Source organism: Theropithecus gelada, chromosome 18 (assembly GCF_003255815.1).
Source record: "Theropithecus gelada isolate Dixy chromosome 18, Tgel_1.0, whole genome shotgun sequence".
NCBI classification, from domain to species: Eukaryota; Metazoa; Chordata; class Mammalia; order Primates; family Cercopithecidae; genus Theropithecus; species Theropithecus gelada.
The window spans coordinates 10670874-10685017 of NC_037686.1; the positions used below are offsets into that span (position 1 = coordinate 10670874).

At 37.2% G+C, this 14144-nt stretch overlaps 1 protein-coding gene across 1 annotated transcript in view; it reads right to left on the reverse strand.

Moving 5' to 3' along the window:
* NDC80 (NDC80, kinetochore complex component) overlaps nt 1-14144 on the reverse strand; it is a 45970-nt gene that overhangs the window by 23260 nt on the left and 8566 nt on the right. The window contains exons 7-10 of the mRNA XM_025365431.1: nt 8539-8628; nt 5823-5916; nt 4440-4546; nt 3614-3758 (exon numbers count right to left, since the gene is read on the reverse strand). Coding sequence (XP_025221216.1) covers nt 3614-3758; nt 4440-4546; nt 5823-5916; nt 8539-8628 — 436 coding nt within the window. The remainder of the gene's footprint in view (nt 1-3613; nt 3759-4439; nt 4547-5822; nt 5917-8538; nt 8629-14144) is intronic.

Consider the following 14144-nt stretch of genomic DNA (forward strand, 5'->3'; position numbering starts at 1 on the left):
CCCTAATGAAACCTTACCAGTCTACTTCACATTGAAGTGGAAAAATATAGTAAAGGAACAGCTTCAACTTCAATGAGATAAAAGTGCACTGTGAAGACTGTCTGCCTTTGGGACATGTGGTTATTTGGTAACACTGTTTAAGAACTACTGGGTCTTAATGTCGTCCTGCATAAGAATATGATTTATACTATGTGAAAAAATGAGATAAGACTTATTATGGCTGAGGCAGGTGGATCACCTGAGGTCAGGAGTTCGAGACCAGTCTGGCCAACATGATGAAACCCTGTCTCTACTAAAAATACAAAATTAGCCAGGTATGGTGGCACATATCTGTGGTCCCAGCTACTTGGGAGGCTGAAGCAGGAGAATTGCTTGAACCCAGGAGACAGAGGTTGCAGTGAGCTGAGATCATGCCATTGCACTCCAGGCTGGGTGACAGAGTGAGACTCCAGCTCAAAAAAAAAAACACACACACACACACACACACACACACACCAGAGTTTATTCATATTTTACTGACATTTTCAGTGATAACTATACCAAACTGGTTAGGTTTTTGCTTTCTCTGTTTACCAATAGTGTTTTCCAACCTTCTGTGACTCATGACCTATATAGAATATGATAGCATTTTTATAGCAGGCTGGGACGAAAGGATGAAGATGACCAAGGGGTCAAGAAAGTCATCCTGAAGGTGGAGAGGATTGGTATTTTGGTATATTGGTTTGTTACAACCTATTTGCAGCACAGTGAGCTTAAAGCAAATTCATGGTTAAAGTCAAACTTTATGCATTTATCACCGGCATCCGCACAAAAAAATCCACAACATATAATATCTATAAAATTTATGGTTGGGCATAGTGGCTCATGCCTGTAACCCCAGCACTTTGGGAGGCTGAGGCGGGCGGATCACCTGAAGTCAGGAGTTTGAGACCAGCTTGGTCAACATATAGTGAAACCCTGTCTCTACTAAAAAAGATGAAAATTAGCTGGGCCTGGTGGTGCATGCCTGTAGTCCCAGCTACCTGGGAAACTGAGGGAGGAGACTCGCTTGAACCCAGGAGGCAGGGGTTGCAGTGGGCCAAGATTGAGCCACTCTACTCCAGCCTGGGCGACAAAGTGACACTCTGTCTCTCAAACAAAACAAAACAAAAACAAAATAAAATTTAAATACGTCGCATTCACTCAAGCCATGAATGGCTTTACATAATCAAAAAAGTTAAAACACTCATAGGATAAAAACATCTTAGATTAACAGTTATAAAATTAATGTCTCAAACTAAATCACTCTGGAATGGCAAATGATTAAGTGTTTCTCTCTCACCTACTGAGTTTGCAGCTGTCAGAAAAAGTTCTCACAAGAACAAGAAGGATGTCATACGCTGACAAGAAAGATAAAGTATTAGTATTAGAAAGTATTGATTAAAGGCCAGGTGCTGTGGCTCACGCCTGCAATCCCAGCACTTTGGGAGGCTGAGGCAGGCGGATCACGAGGTCAGGAGTTTGAGACCAGCCTGGCCAGCATGGTGAAACACCGTCTCTACTAAAAATACAAAAAATTAGCCGGGCATGGTGGCACGTGCCTGTAATCCCAGCTACTTGGGAGACTGAGGCAGGAGAATTATTTGAACCCGGGAGGCAGAGGTTACAGTGAGCCGAGATGGTACCACTGCACTGCAGCCTGGGTGGCAGAGCATGACTACATCTCAAAAAAAAAAAAAAAAAGAAAAAGTATTGATTAATTGCATTATAAAAATTGTTATAATAATAATTTAGTCCAAGTTTCTTTGTCATCATGGAGAATAAACAAAGGACATGATTGGGGTGAAGTGTAAAGTAGTTAATATATTTAAAGAGTTGGTTTAGAGCAAATCCTATATATATATATATATATATAAAAAAATCAGAGTTATTTGGGAAAAAAAAAACAGATTCAGCAAATAACCCTGGTAATTACTAGTCTTGAGTTGACAATCAATACTCCATAGACTAACAGTTAAATCAAATATCCTAAGGGCCATGTATACAACTTCCACATGGGACAGACACAGCCTGCAAAATCCCAAAAGAAACAAACAGAAGTAGGCAAAGTCCTGGGAGAATAGTACAGTTGTCAATAAATTTATTTTTAAAACTGTAGCCCAGTGGCTCTGTGACTTATAGATACCTTTCTTTACTCTCCTTCAGGCACTGCAGAAGAATCAAACAACTGCATGTGCCACAGTGTTTTACAGAATTTTATGATTAAGATTGCTGTGTTTATGAAAGTAAGCTTACAAGACATAAAAGAGCTTTCTATAGTTGCTCTTTTCCCCAAGAACTGCAGTACCTGCAGCTTTAAATCAGTTTCAGCTGCCCAGCTGCTTAGGCGGTAGTGATGGAGGATAGCCAGTTACAGCCACTGAGACAGGCAGAGATCAAGAATCTGGCTTATTAGAGCCAAGCACGGTGGAGCCCACCTATAGTCCCAGCTATGTAGGAGGCTGAAGTGGGGGGATTATTTGAACCCAGGAGTTCAAGATCAGCCTGGGCAAAATAACAAGACTTCATCTCAAAAAAACAAAAGAACCTGGTTTATCTGGTTTATTAATTACAAAGTGGAATAGAGTATATATTTGTATAGAATATTTTATATATTTCTATATTCAGGCAGCATGTTTTCTTAGGTTAGGCCCTTCTTGGCTTCAAAAAGCCAAATGCTTGAAAACATGTAAGGAGTAGTAGGCTGAATAATGGCCACCTAAATATATAAAGTTCTGTCTCTGGCAACTGTGAAATTACCTTATTTGGGAAAAGGGTCTTTGCAGATGTGATTAAGTATCTTGAGATAAAGAGATAGCCCTGTATTATTACCCAGGTGGGCCCTGAATCTCATCCTAAATGTCCTTATAAGACAGAGGCAGAGGTAGATATTTCACACAGGTAGTAGAATACAAACACACAGAGGAGAAGGCAATGTGAAGATGGAGGCAGAGATCGGAGTAATGTGAACATAGCCCAGTAATGCTGTCAGCCACTAAAAGCTGCAAGAGGCAAAGAATAGATCCTGAGTCATTGGAGGGATGCAGATCTGCTGGAATAGCCTCTAGAACTCTGCGAGAATACATTTCTGTGTTTTTTTTTTTTTTGAGACGGAGTCATGCTCAGTCGCCCAGGCTGGAGTGCGGTGGCGCGATCTCAGCTCACTGCAAGCTCCGCCTCCCGAGTTCACGCCATTCTCCCGCCTCAGCCTCCCGAGTAGCTGGGACTACAGGCGCCCGCGACGGCGCCCGGCTAATTTTTTTGCATTTTTAGTAGAGACGGGGTTTCACCGTGTTAGCCAGGATGGTCTCGATCTCCTGACCTCGTGATCCACCCGTCTCGGCCTCCCAAAGTGCTGGGATTACAGGCGTGAGCCACCGCGCCCGGCCCACTTCTGTGGTTTTAAGCCATCCAAACTTGTGGTCATTTGTTACAGCAGCCTTAGGAAACAAATACGAAACACACTGAAAACTTGGTAGCCTGCTCTAGGCATGTATCACAGAAGAACAAAAGATATGGATAACAAAGCTGTTTTGACACGTGATAAATCCCACATGGGTTCGCATCCCAGTCTTTCAGCATTAGCTCTGCTTACCTACTCTAGCAATTTCCTCATTGAGACCATTTAATTTCTGGTCAAGAATGGCTGAATGAGACTCCAAATTGCTCATGTATGCCTGATACTTTTGAACATCTCCTTGTAAGGAAGCCTTCAGTTTTCTCAACGACTCTAGACGATTCTTTAAGAGAAAAGAATATCACTTCAGTTATTTTCAATAATCATTCCATATTTTATTTTAAATTAAAGCAATATTATTTAAATTTATTTTAGAGAAAGGTAGATCTGAGTTTTCCTTTCACTTTTAGAGGGAGTCAAAATAACTAAAGGGGGACTACACTGTCAGTTTGAAATAGGAAAAAAACAATGGCTAGAGTCGAAAAAGCACAAACATTTAAAATCTGGTATTTTACAACAACAGTTTGAGTGCTTCACTAATAATGCAGAAAATAAAGTTAGATATCTGAAAAACTCAGGATACAATATACTATATAAACCCATTTATTAACCATTCCTTTTGCACTATCTCCAAAACTCAGGGCTTCTTGTGACTAATGCTCCCTAGAGGTATATAATACAGGGCCTTTATTCAAAAGTACTTTTGGTCTTATGTAAGCAGGTAAGAATCTTTCATCATATTCAGAGCACCATTAGTCTAAGACTGATAGACCACAAGGGAAAACAAGGCTCCACAGATACCAAACATGTTTTCATTGGGAGTTCACTATGTGAAAATTTAACTTTTAAGAGGCTTAATTTGTTAATCTATTTTAAAAAAATTTTTGATAAAGACAGCTAATATCCAAGGACACTCAAAAGTCTAAAGGAGCTCTCAAGTAAGTGTGTAAACATGTTTACTAACCGGTTCCTTTTCTCTTTCTTGTTCCAATCTTGCAATCTGTTCATTCAATGCTCTGTTTTTTGCTTCTAATGATTCCAGCTTAAAAGCATCCACGTTAAATAAATCCTCTGGAGACAAAATCCAAAAGCTTTTTAAGACCTCAAATTTGCCTAGAACATTCTGTCCCAAGTTTTCACCATTAGTCCCTCCCTCACTTCCTTCTGGTCTCTGCCCAAAACACTATTAGTGAAGTACATCCCATCCTTGTAAAATAGCAAACGCTTTCCATTACTCCACTGTACTTCGACTCTCCTTGTCCTGCTTGATTTTTCTCCAAAGCACTTATCACCATTTGACTTAGAGTTGCTCACTTCATTGTTTTCCTCTTTCTGTCTACTAAAACGTAAGCTCTTAAGGGCAGAGGTTTTTATCCTATTCATTACTGTATCCTCAGTGCCTAAATGGTGGCTGGCGCATAGTAGGTATACAATAAATATTTATTTGAATGAATGAATGCAGTTTTTATGCTTGGTTAATTATATACAGAGCTATCAAATTCCTCACTAGATGCTTGGATCACTCTAAATTTTCCTCTCTTAAAGCCATTTATTTTGCTCCCTTTCCCATGTGAACAAGCTGAAATTGTCCTGTTTACTCTTTAGGAAGATACAGATCCAGAGGACTATAAGGGAATGCTTTCACCTTTGTGCTAATACTGTGCAAGGTGATTGATTCCATTGTCTTTGGAGGAATAGCTTCACCTCCATTTATCTACTTTACCTTCCATTTTGGCATTTTATATACAAGACTATTTCAATAGAAAGAACAAAAATGTAAAATAATACCTCTGGAATGTTTTAGAGTCAGCTAGTAAATACTGTATGTCACTAGGTTGTAAATGAGTAAAAAAAAAAAAAAAAAAAAAAGATTTTCCTTACATATTTGGAAGTATGTCTTGTTAACTTTTGCCACAAATTTTGAAAGAGACCTTAGGTCTTTTGACTAATTGGTGCTTTAATTTCTCAAATAGTAAGCAAGGACAACATAGGGATATTATTCCCCAAGAGGAATAACATTTGCTAATTATCGTCTGTGCTTCTGGTAGCATGTTTGGTACTTTATTACACTGACATCTACTGCTGTTAAACTTTGTCAGATAGGTCAAACATTTTATTAAGGCCTCACAGACTGTAAGAGGTTCTGCCTCAGGTCTGGCTCCAACACTAGTATTCTTTTAGCTTAACTACTCTCCACCAAAGAAACCACAAAGATAAAAATCACTAGGCATCCAGATACATTTAAAGTAAGTAACTCATATGAACATTGGATATGGTACATAAATTACCACTCCATGAGCTGAGTTAAATGACCAAAAGCAAACACCCTAAGAACAAGATCACTTACTCAGTTTTGACTGCAACTCTGCATTCATCTCATCAAAGCTGTCGGCACCACTCATAAAACTCTCATAGCATTTTATGGTGTAGTCCAAAAACAACTATGGGGTTAAGCAGATTATAAAAACAAAGTCATGATTCTCTATTTGGTTTGTTTCACTTTTCTAGGTGGAAATTTAAATTTGAATTTAAAAAATAGTCAGAAACACTAAGTAGTCAGATGAACCTATAAATAAGAGACAAAAACCTAGGCTATATAATTATGCTATACAGATGTATTTAGTCTGATACTTCTAAATATGAATAATGAGGATAAAATAACACTTAAATTTGGATAAAGGCAATATTTAAAAACAGTAAGCCATACCTTCAGAATTTTGAGAAGGTCAAACAAACAAGGAAGCTTATTAATACATGTAATTCAACATGAAATATACAAACTTAATCATCTTTAGGAATAAAGCACCTGATGAAAAATTTAAATAAACTGCTAATCATCTAAGTCCAATTGAATTGAGAAGGTCTAATTGCAAAAACCCAAATGTAATTAATGAAGGCTACAATTACATTGTAACTTCAGTCTACAAAACGAGTTGCATGATGAATAGCAATCCAAACAGCACAATACTAGAATTCTTAACATTTATCCAAGAGAAAATAACACTATATTTTGCATTCATGAGATGTTTTGGTCACTGAGAATGTAGATTTTATGAGAAGGCAAGAATGGATGATCAGCATTTTCCATAGCCTAGATGAAGTAAATATCCCTCAAGACAGACCAATTCCCTTTGTGCTAATTTGTTGCTTATTAAGGTGACTTTGAAGTGAGTACTCTGAATAGGTAGTCTGAGTATTCCTGTAACTGGAAAAGTGTATCACTGATGGTAAATTAATACATTTTCATTCTACTTCAAATCAGTTGCTGTGAATTTGGTAAGACTGAATCAGTTTCCTTAAGCTTGGTCAATTTTGATCTTATAGGTTTAAAAATATTGAGTTTGTTGACTCACAAAACTGAGTATCAGAATCTTGTGAAGACAGATACTCTGACAACTTTAATTACAAACAGTACTTTATAGTTTCCCATGTGCTTCTTTATATATTGTCATTTGAAATAATAGCTATAATAGCTCAGATAGCAAGAATAATTTTTAACCTTTAGGATGGATGTCAAGACATTTAACACTTTTTTTTTTTTTTGAGATAGGGTCTCACTTTGTCCCTCAGGCTGGAGTACAGTGACATGATCTTGGCTCACTGTAGCCTTGACCTCCTGGGCTCAAGTGATCCTGTAGCCTCAGCCTCCTGAGTAGCTGGGACCACAGGCATTCACCACCATACCCAGTTAATTTTTGTACTTTTTGTAGAGATGGGGTTTCGCCATGTTGCCTAGGCTGGTCTTGAACTCCGGAGCTCAAGCAATCTGCCCACCTCGGCCTCCCAAAGTGCTAGAATTACAGGTGTGAGCCACTGTGTCTGGTAAGACATTTAATATTTAATAGATGTTGTAATGTACTTGGGTGAAAACTGAGGTGCAATTAGAGGCAGCCCAATATACATATTGCAATGTGTGAGGATAATTTTCTCAAGGGGAGGATCAAAGGTTTTCTAGGAGCCCTTGCAGCTGGGATCATTGTTGAAGTAGTAAAGGTGCGTGTTTATTTTTTGTTAAAAAGAAAAAGGCAATGATGCCAACACTAGTCGGTTGATGTATCTTTGAACTACATCCCAGGCAGTCATAAAAGATGGGACTGAAATTATTCCCACTTTTCTTTTGTGACAAAAGTTTCAAAGAATGAAGGTTAGAACAGAGAATAGTTTTTCTTCTAAGTGGCCTGTGTGATGACTGGTTTTTTATGTATGCTAGGAAATATTAATGTATAATCTTAACGTTTCTTTTATCTCAACCACTTTTGGAAGTGGTGACTCTGAGCTAAGTGGCAATATGACTAATAAAAAAGGTCAAAACAAAATAAACAACCCACCCACGTGCAATATCTTAAGACTCAACCTATTATGTTTTGTATTGACAAAGAATTATATTAAAATAATGTTGCCAATATTGATATCTTCAGTCTACAACAGAAAGGAGGAAAATAAACATTACGTCTATAACATATAACGTGTTATGATTTAATTCAATCTCCTTCCATTTTTTACTTAGTTAACATTTTCAAATTTTTGTGACTAGTTAATTCTAAGAAATTATAATGTGATTCAAACAGATCCATTAATATTAAAAAAATCAAATTTAGAATGTTTTCAGGAAGCAAAAAGACAACTTTACAAAAGAATATACAGACAATCCCTGACTTAACGATGGTTAGACCTCAGATTTTTCAGCTTTCTGATGGTTCGAAAGCAATGGAGTAGCAACCATCCTTTAAGTATCCATACAACCTTTTTGCTTTTCACTGTTAGTATAGTATTCAATAAATTACAAGAGCTATTCAATACTTTATTATAAAAATACGCTTTGTGTTAGATAATTTTGCCCAACTGTAAGCTAGTTTAATTGTTCTGAGAATGTTTAAGGTAGGCTAGGCTAAACTATGACGTTTGGCAGGTTAGGTGTATTAAGTGCATTTTCGACACGATATTTTCACCTTAGAGTCGGTTTATTACTCTATCATAAGTCGAGGGGCATCTGTATTAAATCCAATAGTGACACAATAATACCAAAGCAATTCATCATTACAGTTTATGATAATACATGGTACCTTATTATGCATAATTCCATCTTCAGTTTCTTCTCCCCAAGGCTGCCCATCATCAAATAAAGGTGAACTTTCTTTCATGGCAGTATGTATCTAATTAGTACACAAGCAAGAAAAGCAAGTTGATTTGAAAAATGCAACTTTCATATTTTGGCAAATTCTGTTTTTAGTGTCAATTTTAGAAGCATTTACATTATTGTGTAACTAAAAGTCTCCTTTGATAGGTCATTACATTGAACACATTAACACTTTTGACTTTCTTTTGAATAAAACAATTTGAAGGTATCCTTTTGATAATTTCAAAACCCTTTCGTTTAGTAACTAAACTCTTCAGGATCTAGAAAGGACGGACTCTATATTTACTTCCGTTCTACAAGGAAAAATGTTGACCTTTATGCTGTTATTAACCCACTGAGAGCAAATATACACATTTTAATGCAACTTTAAGAATCCAAAACAGAATTGCCACATAAAAGGTGAGTCAATAATAATTTTTCAGTATGTACAATATGAACTTTAGACGAAATTTTACAATAGAAAATCTTTAGAAATACAATAGTTTCAATTGAAAGTGATAACATAAATTATAGCAAAACATTCAGATGTTTAAAATTGACAAGCTAAAAGGAAAATAGTTAAAGGTTTTTAAGGCATAGAAATTCTATTTTGGAATGCCTGTTTTTATATCTTCTTTTAAAAATATAACATTTAAAACATGAAAAAATAGAAAATTTAAATGAAATTGCTATAAATATACATACATGTAGATATAAACACAGATATACTAGATATAAATATATCTATTAATATCTATTATTATCTTGATATATAGATATCTAGATATAAATATGTATTTTTTTTTTTTTTTGAGACGGAGTCTCACTTTGTCACCCAGGATGGAGTGTGGTAATGCAATCTCGGCTCAATGCAACCTCTGCCTCCCAAGTTTAGGTGATTCTCCTGTCTCAGCCTCCGGAGTAGCTGGGATTACAGGCATGAGCCACCATGCCTGATTCATTTTTATATTTTCAGTAGAGACGGGGTTTCACCACGTTGGCCAGGCTGGTCTCGAACTCCTGACCTCAGGTGATCCAACCGCCTTGGCTTCCCAAAGTGCAGGGAATAACAATAATAACAATAACAGGGAATAACACTGCACCTGGCCAAGATATAAATATGTATCTAATAGTATAATGAACACTAAGTATAAGAATACTAACTTCTAGGAAAAGGATTATGCATTAGGAGTACATAAAAGAAGAATGGGGTTTCGAAAAACAATTAAGTTTTGTCATCTTGGAATTCACATACAGGATTTCTCAGGGAGACAATGTCCTTCCCCTAGAGTTGTTTGCCCTGCTACCCCTTTCCTATTCTAAAGGCACTCAGAAGATTCTTTGTTTATCTAAGGAGGATGCAGAAGAGCTCTAACAACTGGGTCTTTTATCTTGTCTTTTTTTTGACAAGGCCTCAGGTGGCAGATAGATTTTTTTTTTTTTTGAGACGGAGTCTCCCTTTGTCGCCCACGCTGGAGTGCAGTGGCTGAGATCTTGGCTCACTGCAACCTCCACCTTCTGGGTTCAAGCGATTCTCTTGCCTCAGCCTCCTGAGTAGCTGGGATTACAGGTGCCTGTCACCATGCCTAATTTTTGCATTTTTAGTAGAGACAGCGTTTCACTATATTGGCCAGGCTGGTCTCAATCTCCTGACCTCACGTGATCCACCCACCTCGGCCTCCCAAAGTGCTGGGATTACAGGCATGAGCCACCATGCCCGGTCAACACATAGATTTAATAAAGTCTGAAAGACATGTAGGGCAGAACCCAAGATAAGGAAAAGAATCTTATATCTTGTCATCAGGGTAAAGACAGTTTCTGTCACCTTGTCAAGGTCCTTATGAAAACTCTTGCTACTTTGCAAGATTCAAGGAGAGCCTTACACAGGGACATACAGATCCCCAAGAGCTATAGAAAAGACTACTGAAAGGACTGAAGAATTACGAACTAGGAAGACTGGTTGAAATAGTATCAACCTGTAATTGTAGATATAAAAAGTATAGATTTGGATCATGTTTTCCTCTACAGGTGGCATTTTCTACTATAACACCACTTCTTAATATTGTGAGACATCAGAGGAGGAAAAGGACACAGAGGGATCTGGGATAAGTCAGGCCCAAGTTCACTTTGATCACTAACCAAAAGGCTAACAAGACGCTCCTGAAGTGTATGCAACCCTCCTATTTATGGTCCTTAGTAGAGAAGACATGGTAACTTTGGCTAAATTATTATCACTTAGACACCATAATAAGGACTGATTATCTGCCAAGTTCTGTGCAAGGAGGCATAGTGAGATAGGAAATCAAAGTTTATTTATAAAGCATGAACAAACAATTCAGGAGCATAATGAATAATAAACAATGAACAAATAGAGGTCATTAGGAAATCAACATATTAGATCAATAGGTCAAGACAACAACAATAATTTCAATACATCCTGCAAAAGCATAGGATAACCTTCAAAGACCATTCTTGATAAAAGTGAATAAACTTCAACACGAAAAACATTATCTTCTATTGAATACATCATACTAAATGATAAAATGAAAAATATTTAATTTAAAAACAGTGGTTAGTAATAGAAATCAACTGAGAACAGTAGTTGTAATAAAGCAATTCGATAAGGGTAGTAAACACAAAAAACTCTTTTAGTAATAATCACCATAGAAATAGAATTAAAAAAAGAGAAAACCTGTTCATCATAGTAACAAAACACATGGCATTGATAAAAAATATGTTGTTTGATATTAAGAAAACTACATGGCCAGGTATGGTGGCTCATGCCTGTAATCCCAGCACTTTGGGAGGCTGTGGCAGGTGGATCACCTTACGTCAGGAGTTCAAGACCAGCCTGGCCAACATGGTGACACCCTGTCTCTACTGAAAACACAAAAATTAGCCAGACGTTGTGGTGGGCACCTGTAATCCTAGCTACTTGGGAGGCTGAGGCATGAGAATTGCTTGAACCTGGGAGGTGGAGGTTGCAGTGAGCTGAGATCACGCCACTGCATTCCCGCCTGGGCAACAAAGCAAGACTCTGTCTCAAAACAAACAAACAAACAAACAAACAAAAAACAAACAAAAAAACCCCATAAAACGAAAAAACAAAAAACAAAAACAAAATCTTACTGAAGGAACAAAAGAGATGAATAAATGAGATTTAACACATTCCCAAATGACAAGATTAAACATTGACAGGATGGAAATTTCCCCTTATATATCATGAATTCAATGTTATATCAATAATAACAAAATCACAAGATTTTGTTAAAATCTGAAAAAATAATTTAGAGAGTGAGGATATGACAATAGCTAACATTGTAAAAAGAAGTTCCTCCTCTACATAAAATATATTAGAAAGTGACAGGAATTAGTATGGTCATGAAGCAGGGATAGAAAAAAAAGAGCAGAGAAATAGGTTTAATTAAGAACATACTGGTGACAGTTCAAACTGTGGGGAAAATATCAGCTATTTATTTTTGAAATGGAGTTTTGCTCTGTTGCCTAGGCTGGAGTGCAGTGGTGTGATATTGGCTCACTGCAACCTCCACCTCCTGGGTTCAAATGATTCTCGTGCCTCAGCTTCCCAAGTAGCCGGGACTTCAGGCATGCACCATCACACCTGGCTAATAATTTTGTATTTTTAGTGGAGACGGGGTTTTGTCATGTTGACCAGGCTGGTCTCTAACTCCTGACCTCAGGTGATCTACCTGCCTCAGTCTCCCAAAGTGCTGGGATTACAGGCATGAGCCACAGCACCCGGCCAACATCAGTTATTCCATAAATGGGACTGAGATACATGAGTGAATCATTTAAAAAAGAAGGCCTTGTCTTTCTTTTACTAACATAAACTGGAGATGAATTAAGATTTAAACACAGCACAAAGATTTAAATACACATAAAAATACTAGGAGAAAATTTGAAAAATTGTTTTTTAAAAAACACTGGGGAGGAAAACAAGCCTTCCTAAATGTGGCTAAATTTCTAGGCTTATGTTAAGTGAGAGAGAAAATTAGAAAAAGAAACCTGCAGTCTCTCATGGATTAATACATCACATCATGCAAAGCAATATAAAAAGGAGGGGATTCCAACTTAAATAATGGGCTTGGAGGGCCGGGCGCGGTGACTCACGCCTGTACTCCCAGCACTTTGGGAGGCTGAGGTGGGCGGATCACGAGGTCAGGAGATAGAGACCAGCCTGGCTAACATGGTGAAACCCCATCTCTACTAAAAACACAAAAAATTAGCTGGATGTGATGGCAGGTGCCTATAATCCCTGCTACTCAAGAGGCTGAGGCAGAGAATTGCTTGAACCTGAGAGGTGAAGTTTGCAGTGAGCTGAGATTGCACCACTGCACTCCAGCCCGGGCGAAAAAGTGAGACTCGTCTCAAAAAAAAAAAAAAAAAAAAAGGAAAAAGGAAAAAAAAGAGGGGCTTGGAGGTATCGCAAGAGGCCCCTCCCCAAGTGAAGCTACTGTAGGTAATCCACAAGCTCCACATGCTATCTCCCAACCACACAATATCATAAGCTGCTTAGGCAAACAAGGGTTAAGTGTTCTAGTGACAATGGGGATATCTGATGGTGAGAGCAAAAAAGTAGATATCAAATGTCCATGGGCATCACTGGAGAGAAACAAGTTGAATGCATAAATGTTCTATATAAAGTCCAATGAAACTTGGATTTTTATTAATGGGCTATGGCATTGGAATTCTGCTCTCTTGACAATGGGTGGTACTATATGTATCAGCATGGCTCCTGGGTCAAAACCCATATACCCAGTGCCTGACTTCATTTAGTTAAAGGCTTGTTGATGGCCAAGACAATGTCAGAGGAACAGTATTAGCTTTAGGAATTCTAGCTCTAAGTAGGACAGGAAACTCAGAAGCTACAACAGGAGAGACTGCATTAAATTAGATAAAAACTCACATTTCTGAACAGACAAAACAGCACATGAAATTAAAAAACAAAGAAAGGGAGAAAAAAATTACTTGCACCATAGAGACGGGAGCTAATTTCTCTGACTCAACCATTTTTGCCTTAACAAAATGGCATTCTTGCAAATCAATACAAAAAAAGAAAAATATCAAGAGAGTAGATATTATAATAAATGTAAAAAAGTTCACCTTTAAAAACAAAAAATGTAAATAAGAAAAAATTAGCTATCAATTTTTTTTGCTTGTTGTGTTGCCAACTATTAAAACTATCAGTAAGTTTAATAAAGATTCAAATTCATAGCAAAAAGCAAATGGTAAAATATAAACGTGCCTAAAAAACCATGTACAAGCAAGTTAAAAGAAAAATAATGGTAAAAACATAAATTGTTTAAATATATGCATACACGCACACATATATACACATATACATATACATTTCTATATAAACAGCGATCTGTCACCTCCTAAATTGATAAAGATTGAAAACAACAATGCTTACGGTTTGGAAAAATGGCTGTGCTCAAACATTGTTGAGCTTTTAATTGGTACAAGTTTTCTAGAGAAAAATTTCTCGGTATGTATCAAAAGTTTAAAAAATATACATATAGTACTTTGCAC